Source organism: Liolophura sinensis, chromosome 7, assembly GCF_032854445.1.
Source record: "Liolophura sinensis isolate JHLJ2023 chromosome 7, CUHK_Ljap_v2, whole genome shotgun sequence".
In the NCBI taxonomy this organism is placed as follows: Eukaryota; Metazoa; Mollusca; class Polyplacophora; order Chitonida; family Chitonidae; genus Liolophura; species Liolophura sinensis.
Window position 1 is genome coordinate 15,924,465 of NC_088301.1, and position 17,475 is coordinate 15,941,939.

A 17,475-nucleotide genomic window follows, 5' to 3' on the forward strand; every position below is an offset into this window, starting at 1 on the left:
CACCGTATCTTGACGGTACTTCAGAGCTTTTTATATTTCAACATATCTTGCGACAGCTCTTTATACATGCAGGTAGATTAAGCCATGTTGATCAGTCCAAGTTACAGTCGTGATGTAAATGCCACGTGCAGATGCCGTTCGGTACGCATGTGCAGGGATAATGACTCATGAGAGTTTGTTGATACAGGGACATACCATATGCAGTAAGGCCAACTGTTTATAAGGGCACATGCTTGTGTTTAGTTATCTCTGCATGGGTTGTTCGATGGACGTGGTGCTTGAGAATGCTTAAGTATTTTTGTATACACAGACGTAAGAGCGCCCACAGCCGTAAAGAAAAAAGACGAATTGTTTCATGAATACGTTTCCATGGTTACTGGTGAGACGGTAAACTCGACGACTGAAATCTCGCGACTACACGCATGACAGCGTATGTGTTCAACACATGGTCGATCTTTATCACCTTCTGGATGGTATTGATTTTATTTACATAATTATATGAGTGTTCTGAAAATATGTATTTTCAAAGCCTATACAGTGAAAATGTCAACGTTGCTATGTCCTTGAAAAACGAAATATATGTAAAAAAATAAATGACATGCTGACAAAAGTTAGCCGAATTTTTTTGTCACTGGTCAGGAATGTTTGAATAATTTTGACATCGGTATTGAATATTTTATGTCCTGTTCTCAGCATGTATATCTTTGTAAGTTTGGTTGTGAAACAAAGTGCTATATCAAACCCTGCATTTAGCATGCAATTGTGTACAGGTTTCACATCCGGGTGAGTAGTGAAGTGGAACGCTTGGGATTGGTTGCAGTCTTTAGTCGTGTCTGTCGCGGAATTGACTCATTAGCTACACCCCACACCGCTACCCCCACGGTGACTCAGTTTATGGTACGACAATAAACCACTGTGACATGCTTTAACTACCTGTCAGGAAAACCACTATCGCTCCGTAACTCCTATAGCACGGGTCTCTGATCTAGCTGTTGATTTTGCGCTGTGCCGTGTTCGTATCCATCGCCTAAAGGTAAGGTGAACATAATGAGAACAACCCTGTAAGTAAATTAATTACTTAAGGTATAATTACCTCGTAAGGGATTCATGTATAGCTTTAACGGTTTCTGTTTTAGAAAACCAGAGCACGGACAGTAAGAGTAGAGCTGATGCGATAGTGCGGTAGTTGACAAAGGGTTAGGCTTGTTTATTCTAACTGTTCACACGAGTTGCATGAACCTTATTCCTGCGTACAATAAGAGCGCAGTGTGTACATATTCCTGGGTATAAGGACGGGTCTCTATAAACCGGTATAGTTGTTTGCCTACAAGGTTAAGACATTTGTGTCAAGCATAAGGCGCGATATGTCAAACATATGGATGTATCTGTTTGTGTATGTTTGTATGCTTGGAGTTTTACGTCGTATTTAACAGTTTTTAAGTCCCGTGAGGACGAGGAGTCAGTAGGAGCCTATGCAAACAACTATACAGGTTTATAGATATCTGTCCTTAGTTCATGGCGAGTTCATGCCGCCAAAGTGCTGCCTTCACTGCCGAAGACACCAGACATGACACCCCAACCAGTCACATAATAATGACACCGGGCGAAACAGTCTTATTTCCTGGCTCTTTACCTCTTAGTGCTGAGCGTCAAGAGAGTCAGCAACAAGTTTACTGTTTTTAAAGTCTTTTGTATGACCCGACCCGCTTCATTTAACAAAATGAAAAGTAGTTTCATGTATGACTGACGTATTATCGGCTCAGCCGCGAACTCCCAAACTTTGGCCAATGAGGTCGCGTGTGTTCGAATCCATCTCTCACTGCAACTTTGTCTTGGAGATTGTCTGGTACCATGCGAAGGGCGGTCGTTTACTCGGGGCACTCATTTTCGTTTGTTCCCATTCCGATCGATTAAATGGATCTTATGCAAAACTATAGGGGAAACAATATTTTAAAGTTTTAACTTCCGTTTAGCGTACTGTAACACTCCTATGACACATGTCTATACAAAAGTCCTGCATGGATTGTCTTATCTCTTTCGGATGTGGTTAGTAAACGGCTCACCAATATTACGCACCGTACTTTTAAGGTTATCCAGTTTAAGGTATCGTGTACTTAACGTGGTCAGATGGTGAATATCATTCCTCTTGTAATACTGGGAAAACGCAAACGGATTTTTTGGGAAAACGCAAACGGCCTTTTGCTAAAACGAAAGGGTTTATTGAAAAAGCAGGAATGGCTTATTGGGGAAGCGCAAAAAAACTTGTTGAAAAAGCGCGAATGGTTCATTGGGAAAATGCTAACAATTTGTTGAAAATGCGCAGATGGTTTATTGGGAAAATGCTAACAGCTAGCTGAAAATGCGCAAATGGTTTATTGGGAAAATGCTAACAACATGTTGAAAAAGCGCGAATGGCTCATTGGGAAAATGCTAACGACTTGTTGAAAATACGCAAATGGTTTATTGAGAAAATGCTGAAAAAATGTTGAAAAAGCGTGAATGGCTCAACGGGAAAATGCTAACTTGTGCAAACGGCTTATTTGTAAAACGCAAACGATGCCTGGGATTTACACATACGTATTTTATTCCGTCCTTACGAAATATGTAGAGCTGGGTTTTAGAGACGCGTTTTAGAGGCGTCGATTCATTAGTTGCTGTAGGGGTATCGGCAGTGGTTTACATTATTATCATGCTATTGTTCTGTGCACGTAAAGCTTTATTTACATGTTAGTCATTGTTTATGTGAAGAGAAATCAGTATTTTGCTGGTTCAGGAGTTTAGACCGGTGGTTTTACCCCAGGCATCCCAGTTTCTTTCACTGATATAACTGACCGCCAACGTATAAGGGAAAAATAAATAATATAAAATAAATGAAGAATATTTATTTATTTATTTGATTGGTATTTAACGCCGAAATAAATAGTAAAAAATAAATGTTTTGAAATGTAACGATAATATTAAAATATCTCTGTGGTACTTTTTGTAATAGACTATACCGGAGGTGTTTGGTCAAACCTGTGTATCTCCAATTGACTTAAACTTTCTATATTTGTAGTATATCAGTGCAAAATTTGCACCCAGTAAAATTTTCACACCAGTGAGTGGTGAACATCTCTGCTTAAAATGAAGATATGGTTAGCTAAATATTATAAACTGGCAGAAAACAGACTCGCACCCAAAATGCTTTCCTGTTAATTGCGAGATTAAGTGTATTTAACTGGCATTTTAGTGTTTATTTTAACAGGTTTAATTTTGACTGATAAAGTCCAATGACGGTATATTTCTTCAACTGTTGTTTGTTACAGGAATCAAAACAATGCAGAGATTAGTCGGTCTTGTTTGCTCTGTTGTGTGCTTATGTATACACACAGTGCAAGGGCACCCATCTGGAGCCACAGCGACAGCGTGCGTTTCAATGGCACCTCCACATAGCGGTACATCATCGGAAGTCACTCCACCGCCATTCGAAGTCGCAGCTTCGAGTAGTTCTTACCTCCCTAATAACACTTTAATTGGTGAGTTTTGAGAAAACGTCCAGTGATATACATGTATAAACATTTGTGTGCTTTGATCATTTAATTCCATACATTTGTATGGGCTTACACAGATTTGTGTGGTGTAAGATTTATTGAAACGTTTTGAACTGGTAAATCTCTGCCCGGTTTCCACCCAGCATAATGCTGGCAGCCGTCGTATAAGTGAAATATTCTTGAGTACGGCATAAAACACCAATCAAATAAAAAAAAAAATAAATAAATATGTTTATGCAAATTTCCATATGCTTATCTTCAAAACAATTTAACATGCATGTATGTATTAAAAACGTGTAAATATGTGCATTTTGTATATTATTTACGCCTATGTAAAGGAGATTCTTATTTGTGGATAAGTTTTATACCACAGACCGGTATACACGACTATAGTTTATTTTACATATGTACACAAGAATTGCACATATGTTGAAATGGTAATGTTTGCATCATGTTCTGCAGGAATCAAGTTTTTAAAGTATCAAGGTTAGGATTTTTGCCAAATGTAGGAAGCGGAAGAAAGGTCTCGTACCTTGCCTTTTGCGGGAAAATATGACGAATGGCAAGGCAAACGCCGTGATGCTATATGCACTACACAAAAGTCATAACACGACAGTGTGATAACTTGCAAATGGTCACAAGTTACCGGTGGTACACGGCCTCTTGTCATTTCATCTGAGTTAGGGTTTTATTCTAACTGCTGCATGTAAATATTTGCATAGTAGCAAATTTCAAATTAAGTTGAGGTGAAAGAATTTGAAAAGTTAGTCCATTTTCTTTAATGAGAAAAAGCCATTTGAGAATAAATGTTGTATGGTGGGTATTTGGGACCATTTCTCGATATATAATTTCTCTGAGTAATACCATCCTAACTGAAGATGTAACGCATGTATAATGAATATGTTTTTTCTAGATTTTTGTCTCTTCAGCTAACAGATGTCTTCAACCCGGGTTTTAATCATATTGATCTTTTCATAAATAGAATATAATTCAGATTAAATGTATGTGTTTGGGTATAAACAGCAAATTCACATTGGTATAAATTTATTAGACATGCATCTCATTCTTTTTAGAACATTATTTTGCAAAGATGATAAATACTGATTGGTAGCGCCAAATACCCACCGTGCAAGAATATTCTCAAGTACCCTTTTTTGTCTTGAAAGAAAAATGCAAAATAATATTAAAAACCACATTTGGTAATAACTGTTAATTCACACTCCTTCATTTGATATTTGCCTCATTTATATATTTCTTCTCTCCTTTAAACAGCGAACATTCTATTTTGTGTTTCAGTGGTCCTGTCAGCTCCATGTGGAACAGAAACGTTTGCGGGCTTTCTTCTGGAAGCCAGACGAGCAGACGCTGGTCTAAACAGAGATGAGCCTTTGGGAACATTTGAGAATGTACCTGAGTCACATTATGTAGAGTTCTGTGGGAATGGCCGACAGGTAAGCTAATAAGCCAAAATGAACCGAGAATCTTATTTGTAAAGAGGCTATGATATTACTGTTTGAAAAAAAAACCAAAAAGAAAGAAAAAAAAACCAACTTTCCTTGTAAATCAGAATACCTGATCACGATTTATAGACAATGGTCGACGCCTAATTAAATGTCAGAGCGTAGCTTTAATGTCTTTCTTTTTACAAATACACGAGGTTTATTATAACATCTGCTGTCTAGGTTTAGCTTAGAATGCCAAATACTGTCTCTCATTTGTTTTGTAGGCAGTTACACATAAAAACGATCATCCCAAATCACAGTTGACGTTCCAGTGGACAGCCCCGGCACAAACTGTCGGCCATATTGTCTTCGTGTAAGTTGTGCTTACTGGTGTACGTTATCCCTTAGGCGATTCATGCATATATTGGAAATCCCTTTATTTTCATGAAGTGTTTCATGTATTGTATATACATGTAATCCCTTCAGTGATTCATGTATTGTATGTACACGTAAATCCTATTAGTGATTCATGTTTTGTATGTACACATGATCCCTTGAGTGGTTCATTTATTGTATGTACACATGACCCTTGAGTGATTCATGTATTGTATGTACACATGATCCCTTGAGTGATTCATGTATGATATGTAGACATTATCCCTTGAGTGATTCATGTGTTGTATGTACACAGGATCCCTTGAGTGATTCATGTAATGTATGTACACATTATCCCTTGAGTGATTCATGTGTTGTATGTACACATGATCCATTGAGTGATTCATGTAATGTATGTACACATTATCCTTTGAGTGATTCATGTGTTGTATGTACACAGGATCCCTTGAGTGGTTCATGTATTGTATATGCACATGATCCCTTGAGTGATTCATGTATTGTATGTACACAGGATCCCTTGAGTGGTTCATGTATTGTATGTACACATGATCCCTTGAGTGATTCATGTATTGTATATGCACATGATCCATTGAGTGATTCATGTATTGTATGTACACGTGATCCCTTGAGTGATTCATGTAATGTATGTACACATGATCCCTTGAGTGATTCATGTATTGTATGTACACATGATCCCTTGAGTGATCCCTTGAGTGATTCATGTATTGTATATGCACATGATCCCTTGAGTGATTCATGTATTGTATGTACCCAGGATCCCTTGAGTGGTTCATGTATTGTATGTACACATGGTCCCTTGAGTGATTCATGTATTGTATATGCACATGATCCATTGAGTGATTCATGTATTGTATGTACACGTGATCCCTTGAGTGATTCATGTAATGTATGTACACATGATCCCTTGAGTGATTCATGTATTGTGTGTACACATGATCCCTTGAGTGATTCATGCAATGTATGTATACATGATCCCTTGAGTGATTCATGTATTGTATGTACACATGATCCCTTGAGTGATTCATGTATTGTATGTATACGTAGTCCCTTCATTGATTCATTCATGTATAGGTAATCCTTTCAGTGATTTATTTATTTAATTGGTGATTGCGAGGTACTCAAGAATGTTTCACTTATACGACGGCGGCCAGCATTATGGCGGGAGGAAACCGGACAGAGCCCATTCCCAGGTTGCCCGTCACTGATTGCAGTTTCCTGTTTGAATAGGTCACGTCCATGAAGTCTATGTAGAAAACATAAATATTCATGAGGCTTGAATTTTATGTTGCAATTGAAACACTGGAATTCTTTGCAGTCAGTCCGAAGAAAAAAAAAACGCAAAAAAAGAACAATCAAAAGCAAAACAAGTACATAAGGTAGCTTTAGGCATACTTTTCGGTGGCTTTTCCTCTGATGCTTACATATATTTAGGGTATTATTCCACTTTAACTTATTTTGTCTTTCAGGGCAACGTTTGCCAAAAGCAAGAGCTCGTACTGGGTAAAAGTCTACTCTGAGGTTGTCCGTGATCAGGCGAATAGCTCTGAGCCTAACCCGGGGGGTGAGACATACCCCACCCCGTCCACCTGCGACATTTCACCAACCCAGCCTCCCGCACCACAACTGACCCCGGACAAGGGCTGCGGCACCACCAAATACTGCTTCAGCGACTGCCAGGACTCTTCGTGTGGATTCCTGGTCTCGTGGAGGAATTCTACCGAACACGAGAACGGCGTCGAGTTTGAGATCGCCGCTCCCACAGGAAGGTCCACTAACACGTGGATAGCTATTGGATTTTCTGAGGACAATAAAATGGTAATGCTAATTACTTGCATTAGCCAGAACAAGAAATATTCACTGAAACCTTTTAATCTGTTCACTTCATTGTTCTTTAACGTGATACTCAAGGTTTTTTGACTTAGATATGTGAGAGGTCAGTATTAGGAGTGGGTGAAGCTGGAGAGCCCGGAGTAAACCACCGACCTCGTTAGAGGTTACTGATGAACCTTCCCACATGTGACGTACATGTACATACATGCATGTCAAATTTGTGGAAGAGAAGCGGTCTTTAACGAACCGTAGACAGCGCAAACGGCTACACGAATGTAGTCGACCACTTATTGTCACTAGGACCCCACGAGCAGTGGGTTGTAGCTAAGAAATAAACAAATCCGGGTTTTGAACCCGTACTTCGAATTTTTTAAGACTTTGCAAGAATAATGTCATCGGTATATACATGTAACTTGATCACGAAGCCCGATATTCTTATTAGCCGCAAAGGGGAGAAAAACAGCTGATGTTCCAAACTTTTCGCAGTCAGATCAGGCATTTTTGCGCAACGCCTTGGCCATTGACTATCATATTGGTCAAGTTTAACGCGTCTGGAATTAAGTTAATTGGGTGATGTCCTTGGCCATGACTTAAATTTAACCAATTTTTTGTCGTGTTTTCTTTTACCAGGGTGATGACAAAGTTGTGGAATGTGTTAGCTTTAGGAACGATATTAACGTGTACACGTCCTACAATACGATAGATCCCCGATTGGACAACGTCAGGAATGAAAGCGTAAGTTTCAATCAACACATAAATAACATCGCATAATAATATTGCTGTACACGAAAATCTATTGTGTATCGTCACTCATACTCTCCGGGTAACTACAGACCACCGTAAAATGTGATGTTTTAAAACTATTTGTGTTAGAATAATGAAAAAAAAAAGAAACACACAAACTATTTTCATGAGAAAATCTGAAATATAATTCGATTTAGTGTATTCTTTGCCTTTAAGGAAAGAGAAACTGATGATTTTTTTAAAATTCTTTTTTAGTGTTTTCATTTTTTGTTTTAGGTATAAGGCATAAATTTAGAAATAAAGATGTTTTCGTATTTTGTAACATTTTCATTTTCTGGCAAGCATAACTTTTTCAAGATATCAGGTTGAAAAAAGTGAGAAAGATTCCCATTGGAGGGGAGGTAACTTTTTCTCTTACGCTATATGAGTTGTTGCTAGAGCTATCTCTCATACAAGTGGGACGACACATGTACGTGACGCTAATATATATTTTTCTTTGTGTGCAGCCTCATCCAGATGACGGTGTTCATCAGGGCAACTCATCCCTAGTGGACGGGATTATGAAATGCAGTTTTGTAGTTGTCACCCAAGATTTCTCCTACTTTAATTTAGACGAGCCGTTTTATTTACTTTTCGCCAGTGGAAACACAGCAACTTTTAGTAAGTACATGTCATATACACATATTAGTCTCCTAAAACCTCGCATATCTCACGTTATCTCACGTACAGCTGGCAGTCTACTAAGCTTAGCGCACACGGACAACATTTGCTATCGAAAATTGGATTTTCAGATCCCGGTGTCAAATGATCAGGAATATCGGTTACCCGCTCAAAGAAACATTTGTGGCAAGGATTTTTTTTCTAGATCAAGAAATCTCGTTTTCAACAACAGATGTTGTCCGTGTACGATGGGCTTTATAAACGAACCAAATACACCAACGTCACTAGGTCTTGGAAACTGACACACTCGTCAATTCTGACTGGTGCATACATTTCAGCATGTGAGCCTAATTATACTCTGAACATCAGAAGTTTGAGCTCAAGCGATGCCACATCTGGCTAGTCATATAAAGCTCATTGAGTCCAGCTCATTCTGGTTTCCTCTCCGGCCGTACCCTGGAAGATTTTCCAGCAACCTGTGGATGCTCGTGGGTTTCCTCAGCCCAGCCGGTTTCCGCCTACGATAATGCTCGCCACCGTCGATTAAATGAAAAATTCTTGAATACTGCGTAAAACACATAAATAATAGAAATAAATTGTTGTTGCTGAATTCAAACCTGTTTCGCTTTTCTGTAATGTTCGCTTAGGCCAAGGAACGCGAGATAACACGGAGTTTTGTGTGATTAACGTCATACACGCTTTTTCACAGTGCGCATGCTCCGTATTAGTTTATGTATAATTTAGTTAGTAGGCCACCTATCTTCAAAAATCTTTGTCTTTCGGTGCTTTTTGTCCTGCATTCACGAAGTGTCATGACAGTATTTCATGTGGAAAGAACATTGGTTGTCTCTCGACCCATTCCACAGCTACATGATTTATGACGTTATATATAAGGCCTATCTAGAACTTTCTTTTCTCTGATTAAGCTGTCATAACAGCGTTCATCATGTATAAGTATATGATACCATGTCAAGAGCGTAAGACAACAGTAACCTATGCTTTACGAAAACGAAGGAGTTGTTTAAGCAGATTCATGTAATGTTAATGCAGCTATCACTAGATCAATTGCAGACATGTATGACTAAATTTATTTATGTTTTATTTGATTGGTATTTTACGAGATACTCAAGAGTTCTGTGATTACAAGACTAGTTATTAGTATTGCGTGAGTGAACCGCCTTTTACCTGTGAACTGCTTTGTAGGAAATATTTAGCCGTTGCCTTTATCATTTCTGTTAACATTATTTTCATTCTATATTACACAGAGAATAACAAAATAGTACACAAGATCGAAAAAGGCAAATTTCCGGTCGTTTCAAAAGACAAGATTGACTTTGTTGGAGCATACAGAAAGCCGTTACCCGGCTCTGGTTCATCTTTGGTAATGGCTGGTAAGTATTCTTGTTATTTCTATTAAACAATACTCTTCTTAAATTCTTCGGCACATAACCGTTGTTCATCACCTCATATATTTGTCGATTCTATTATAATTGCGAAAAAAAAACAGTGTATGTAAAATCATGACTGGGGCCTCAGTGGCTCAGTCGGTTAGCGCGCTAGCGCGGCTTAATGACCCAGAAGCCTCTCACCAATGCGGACGCTGTGAGTTCAAGTCCAGTTGGTGTTGTTTTCCTCTCCAGTCGTACGTGGGAAGGTCTGACCGCAACCTGAGGATGGTCGTGGGTTTCTCCCGGGCTCCGCCCAGTTTCCTCCCACCCTAATGCTGGCCGTCGTCATATAAATGAAATATTCTTGAATAGCTCGTAAAACAACAATCAAATAAATAAAGTAAAATCATGATAAATCAACCAGCATCGTGACGTATCAGGTGATCTTAAAGATATGTAGATCACCGAAAAATTGTGCGATTAGTTGTCCTCACGCATGCAAGAATTATTTAATTGGATAAAACTATATACATATACTTGGAATTTGTTGACTCAGAGACCGTCTCATTCATTGATTCGTTGACTCAGAGACCGTCTCATTCATTGATTCGTTGACTCAGAGACCGTCTCATTCATTGATTATGCCTTTTTGCTGGTATTATACACGATTTGTACTTCAATATACATGTAGGTTTAATCCATGGCAATTGTAGGTATAGCCATAGTTACATTGTGCCTCTACGTGTTTCACCAGTTGAGTTAACTTTATTTATACGCACAAATATTTGTGTGTTTCAGAATTTATCGGGATCGTCATCTGTGGGTTGCTTTCTTTAACGTTGGTTTTCCCTTCGGCGTAAAGGTTTTAAGTTTCCTTTAACCAGCTAGTCTAGCTAAAGAAGAGGCATGCATGCTGGTTGGAAAAGACCAGGCAGGATAACAGCAGGGACTGACCATGGAGACGGTTGTTGAGAAAGTAGGGACGGTTGTGTGCTATAAACTGAATCGGACATTTTATCAGACAGTACTTCTTAAAAAAGTCATTATTTGTACATTGATACACCACAACACATCTTTCTCATGTGTACAAACAAAGTTTTTTTACTTGTTTTGCATTTTTGAATCTGTGCAGTAAATCACGTTGATGTGCGGTTATGACACCACAGGTTTAACTCCTCTGTTGTCTCATATTTTTACAAGGAATAACCAATTCGTCTATCAGAGTTGCTTCATTTACACAAGATATGTCTATTACACGGTGACACATACTTTTAATCAGCTCATCCTTTACGGCATAATATCTTACACCGAAATAATCACTCTTATATACGTTCTATCACCAATGCGTTCAATGTGAGTTCAAATCTAGCTCATACTGGCTTATTCTAGGGCTGTTCGTGGGAATGTCTGACAGCAACCCGCGGATGGTCGTGGGTTTCCTCTGGGCATTGCCCGTTTTTCTCCAAACATAATGCTGGTCGCCGTCGTATAAGTGAAATATTCTTGAGTACGGCGTAAAACTCCAATCAAATAAATAAATAAAAAATCAAATCTGACGGATACATGTATAGCTGAGGATGAAACATTTGCACCATTATTCTTCTTTTTTTTACATATTATAAATTACTGTTATTTTGCCAACTCGCGTAATCACCCACCAAGGGTTTAAGGATTTACTTGCATTAAGTGTGTAAGATCAACATCAGCAGATATCCATTGATCTTGTACACAATACCTATATATGGTAGTGCTGATCAGTTGGCGATTTGCCAGCCCAGGTCACGTGACCAAGAGTCAGTGACGTTTTATATCCAGTGTAAAGAAATACATTTTTACGTTTCATTCACCTGTGTTGTTTTACGCTGTTCCGTGGCTGAAGCCTATACGCATGCTCCTCACTTTGGGAATACTCCTCATTTTGGGAATACTCAAGTCATTGTGCATCGTGTATGCACATTTATATATGCTGTTCCATATTTGTATACATATATGTATTTATGCACACAGGTGCAGTGTACAACAGCCATAATATGCATATTTTACTATAATTGTTTTCTTCATTTCTATAATGTTTTCATTAAAATATATGTACATTTGAAGGACTTCGAGTAGATTTTATTTAATGGTTAATTTGGAATTGCAGATATATTTTATTTATTGATTTATGTCATGGGTGTTTTACGGCGTACTCTACAATATTTCACTTATAAGATGGCGGTCAGCATTATGGTGGGAGGAAACCGGGGAGAGCCCGGGGGAAACCCACGACAATCCACAGGTTAAGTGTTGTCCGACCTTTCCACGTACGGCCGAACTGGAAGGCAGCATGAGCTGGACTTGAACTCACACGACTCCATTGGTGAAAGGTTCCTGAATCACTGCGCTGCCCTGACACGCTATTCACTTTGGCCACGGAGGCCTGGTGAAAGGCTCCTGAATCATTGCGCTGAAAGGTTCCTGAATCACTGCGCTGCCCTGACACGCTATCCACTTTGGCCACGGAGGCCTGGTGAAAGGCTCCTGAATCATTGCGCTGCCCTGACACGCTATCCACTTTGGCCACGGAGGCCTGGTGAAAGGCTCCTGAATCATTGCGCTGCCCTGACACGCTATTCACTTTGGCCACGGAGGCCTGGTGAAAGGCTCCTGAATCATTGCCCTGCCCTGACACGCTATCCACTTTGGCCACGGAGGCCTGGTGAAAGGTTCCTGAATCACTGCCCTGCCCTGACACGCTATCCACTTTGGCCACGGAGGCCTGGTGAAAGGCTCCTGAATCATTGCCCTGCCCTGACACGCTATCCACTTTGGCCACGGAGGCCTGGTGAAAGGTTCCTGAATCACTGCCCTGCCCTGACACGCTATCCACTTTGGCCACGGAGGCCTGGTGAAAGGTTCCTGAATCACTGCCCTGCCCTGACACGCTATCCACTTTGGCCACGGAGGCCTGGTGAAAGGTTCCTGAATCACTGCCCTGCCCTGACACGCTATCCACTTTGGCCACGGAGGCCTCGAATTATAGATATATGAATTTTATTTTAAAACACAACGGTTAGAAGTTGCGCATTTATTTTCTAGTAAGTCAGTCATGAGCAATGAGATACGGATTGGATAGAATGTGAGACTGTGTCGTGTGTGGAATGAATATATACTCGTATGATATATTTTCCCATAAATGCTACCGTTCATGTTCAGTGGGGCAAGATACTACCATGTGCAGGATCTATCAAATGATAGGAGACAACACGGAGTTTGAGACCGCTGTGTAAAACGGGCCCCTGGATGAAAGAGATTGTAACAGCTTGTGTGAGAAGTCCCGGTCCGTGACCTGGTTATCCCCAGCATAACGCCTTGCTAAGAAACGGGTGAAAACTATGTACATGAAAGGCACTGAAATATTTGCCGACTTAGAGGACCAATGGCGCATTTCACAAGCTATTTCGGGCATTATCTAAAAATTCATTTCTCTACTGAGGTGTACTAAACCTGAACTGTGCGCCACGATAAAGACACCAGGAAAGACACTTTCAAGTGAGAGAGTGAGTGCTTGGGTTAAAGTCGTACGTAACAATTCTTCAGTCATATGACGAGGAAGAAGTCTTTACAGTGCGTGTAATGCGCCTCCTTGTTGCAGGACGGATTTCTACGGCTCTTTTATCTAGTGCTTCTTCATTGAGACGATTTACCGAAGGCAAGTAAGTCGCCCCGCCCGAGCTATAATACTGATACGAGTCAACCAGTCTTTGTACTATCCCCTTCATACTGAACGCCAAGCGAGGAAGTTACAAGGTCTTAGGTGTGATCCGACCCAGGATTGACCCTCGATCTACTACCTCCCGACGCGGTCCCTCTTTCATCAACTGTGCAGCCAGTTCGGGGGGGGGGGGGGGGGGGGGGGGTCTCCGTGTCTGAGGTGCTTAGGGTGTCAGCGCAACCCAATGATCAAGGAGCCTCTCACCGATGCCATTGCTGAGAGTTCAGGTCCATTTTCCTTCATTTACTTTTTTCGTTTTACTTCCTAGCTGTAATATAGACTACCAATATATCCATGTGTGGAGCTTATGTTGTTACATGTCACTAACTAAAGGTAATTTTGGTAGCGAGTATGACAGATTTTGCTGAGAGCGGAATATAGGCAACTCGCTAAAAGAAATAGACTATAATATTCAGTGTGTGACTAAATTCAGCGGATTTGAAATCGGCGATAATTTGACATGATTAACTTCTATGAAGAAGTAGAACAAACTGTTGGATGACTTGGTTAGAATGAGACGGATTAATATTAAAAACAGCGTCTCTGAAATGCCGTTTCTATGAAGACCATCCCACTAGCCTTCATACCTAAACTGTAGCTGGCTGTTTTGAAACCTGTCTGAGAATTGCATCAAACCGCTCGTTCTGGGCTACCGTAAAGTGGGTTTTCCAATCCCCAACGACACCTGCAAAACAGGATCATCACATGACAAATAAATGAGCTAACAAGGGTTTGTAAGCTCAACGTTTAAATGAAACTTAATGCTCTGTTGTTTTACATCGAAGAGCTTTGCCATGTAAGTGATGTTACCTTTTAAGTAAGTTATTTTTTAATCAGGTAATTTCTGAATATCGTTACCTTTGCGGACGACATTAGGGTTGTTGTTTCTCCACCATCCATTCTCTGCTTCAGTATGGCAATGTTTCTTGAAGGCTTTCAAAGTCTCGAAGTTGCACTTTTCTGCCAACTTTCTGTAGAGCCCCCATCATGCCTCATTCCCAGAAACGAGGCCAGTCTCTCTGCTTCCTCGATGAAGTTCTGTTTTATGAAACATGGAATAGTCACATGTTATTAAAAAAATATATCACGTAGACAAAAAAGTGACGTTTTTATTTATTTTAATCTTTCATGTTATTTTATTGACGTGTACAGTGTACCCTAGAAAAACATATTCACATATACAGGTTTTCCGAAGGCATATAAAAGGTAACATATTCATCCTAAATACAAAAAACAATTTATTCAGCAACAAAGCTGAATAAAAATACCGATTGCATTTATAAGCTCTTTTCTGTACGTCTGGGCGCTATGACTTGTGCAACTGCATTTTAAATACGATTTAATATAATTACAAAATGGGAATGTCTGTTGGCAACCTGCCCGGTTTCCTCCAAAGTTAATCCTGGCCACAATCGTATAAGCGAGATATTTGTATGCCTGGGGTTTAACGTCGTACTTAACAATTTTTTCAGTCATACTGAAATATTCGTGAGTATAACGTAAAACACTAAATCAGTAAATAGATAAATACATAAAGAAAGAAATAAAAAAAATTTACATTTGCTGTCCATATATGCTTGAGTTGTTGTGCTGTGTACCACTCCCCCGTGTTTAGCTAGAAAGAACTAAGGCTGGCACCTTGCATTGAATCTAAGATAACTATTTCGACAATGGTTAATTTAGTGTAATTATACACTATAAGAAATAAATTTCTAACTTAAGTAGCATTGTTATGAAATGGCAGTCAACTTTATTGGAGTCGAGAACAGCTGGGCCTAAACCACCGCCCTTCATTCCACACCTGAATGATTCAAAGCAGCAGTCAAACCACCGGGAGCAGGATTCGAATCTGCGACTTCACAGTTAAAGGGGTGTGACGACAGCAGGGCCAACTATGGTCCCTGTTTTGACTCATAACACACAGGTGCTTACCAGCTTCAGGTTCTCGTAGTGGAGGACATGGACATTTCAGTTTGGCTGCAGCTCGAGCTGCTCCTCCAAGTGTCTGACGTAATCAAACCAAGAGCCGTAGTCAAGGAGGTAGTATTTGAACAAACTACACATTACTCAATTTTTTACTGATTTATTTATTTATATGATTGAATTTTTTACGAAAGGTACTCAACAATATTTCACTTGTACGAGGACAGCCAGCATTATGGTGGAAGGAAACAGGACAGAGCCCGGGGAAACCCACGACCATGCATTTATATATTTGTAAATTATTACATACTTTGGGGTTTTGCCATTTCATAACAGAATTTTACTGTATTAGTTTTTTGTATTAATTATCGTACATGTAAATATTTATTCGTTAGTAATAATACCATGAAGGTTTCTCGTAGAAAATGGTGTGAACTGTACGCATATACCTCCAACACCTTAGTCAAGTGAAATCATCAAAACGCAGGCGTTTTACCAATATCACAACGACGTAAATTATACTTGCATGCATATTTGGTACCCAAGGCAATGCCTTGTATTCTTATGGAATCATCAAAACACGCGTTTTTTGTCAATATCACCGCGAAGTGAATTTTAGGCGCTTACATGCTTGGTTCTCAAGGCAGCACCCTATCTAGCGAAATTTTTAAAACGCACGTGTTTTGCCAATGTCACAAGGACGTAAATTTTACCATGCTTGTACCTCAAGGCAATACACTACAGCCCTATGGAGTCATCAAAACGCTTGCGTTTTGTCAATACGACCACGACGTGAATTTTATTTATTTGATTGATGTTTTACGCCGTACTCAAGAATATTTCACTTATACGATGGCGGCCAGCATTATGGTGGGAAGAAACCGGGCGCAGCCCGGGGGAAACCCATGACCATCCGCAGATTGCGGAAAGACCTTGCCACGTACGGCCGGAGAGGAAGCCAGCATGAGCTGGTCACGGCGATCATTGGTCAGAGGCCCCTAGGTCATTACGCTGCGCTAGCGCCCTAACCAACTTAGTCAAGGAGGCCCCAACGTAAATTTGAGGCGGATACATGTATATGCTTGGTTCTCAGGGCAGCACTGTCGTCAAGCAAAACACATACATTTTACCAATATCACAAGGCTGTAAGTTTAAGGAGCATCCATGCTTGTTTCTTAGGTCAAATCCCTAACCATATGGAATCTTCAAAACGCGGGCGGTTTAATAACACAACGAAGTAAATTTTAGGCGCATGCATGCTTGCTCCCCAGTTAAGACCGAACCCAATAGTCATGGAAACATGGAAGGGAAAACCGTAGTTATATGGAATAATCAAAATTCGCACGTGTTGTTAATATCGCTACGACCCGATACTTGCACGCAAAGTTGTTCCTCATATCACAATCCTAGTCATGTCGAATGATTAGCATGCATCAGTTGTGCAACGTGTACGCTATCCATATGGAATAACCGACAAATAATGTGCACGTCACGCACACATTAAACAGGTGAAATAAGTAACATGTACTTCGTCACTTGGACACTATAATGGATCTATGGAATTATCAACACGTACCTAGTTAACACTGTGCATGCATGTACTATAGCCATATGAAATTTTCAACACAAAAGTGCGTGCTTTTATCATGCACTTTCAAATAATGTTTCACGCAACGTGACCGTCCAGCCAAAGCTGAAAATAATTCTGCCAGTCACCATTGTACCGGTACAATCCTGAGAGGCCCAAGTCGTGGTGGAAATGGGACACGCAAACATCTTTAGGATTT

At 40.0% G+C, this 17,475-nt stretch overlaps 1 protein-coding gene across 1 annotated transcript in view; it reads left to right on the forward strand.

Annotated features, from left to right (window-relative positions):
- Positions 1-543: 543 nt before the first annotated feature.
- Positions 544-17,475, forward strand: part of LOC135470687 (putative ferric-chelate reductase 1 homolog) — a 241,580-nt gene continuing 224,648 nt past the window's right edge. The window contains exons 1-8 of the mRNA XM_064749722.1: positions 544-1,033; positions 3,306-3,515; positions 4,827-4,981; positions 5,257-5,345; positions 6,856-7,204; positions 7,850-7,954; positions 8,470-8,623; positions 9,889-10,014. Coding sequence (XP_064605792.1) covers positions 3,317-3,515; positions 4,827-4,981; positions 5,257-5,345; positions 6,856-7,204; positions 7,850-7,954; positions 8,470-8,623; positions 9,889-10,014 — 1,177 coding nt within the window. The 5' untranslated portion in view covers positions 544-1,033; positions 3,306-3,316. The remainder of the gene's footprint in view (positions 1,034-3,305; positions 3,516-4,826; positions 4,982-5,256; positions 5,346-6,855; positions 7,205-7,849; positions 7,955-8,469; positions 8,624-9,888; positions 10,015-17,475) is intronic.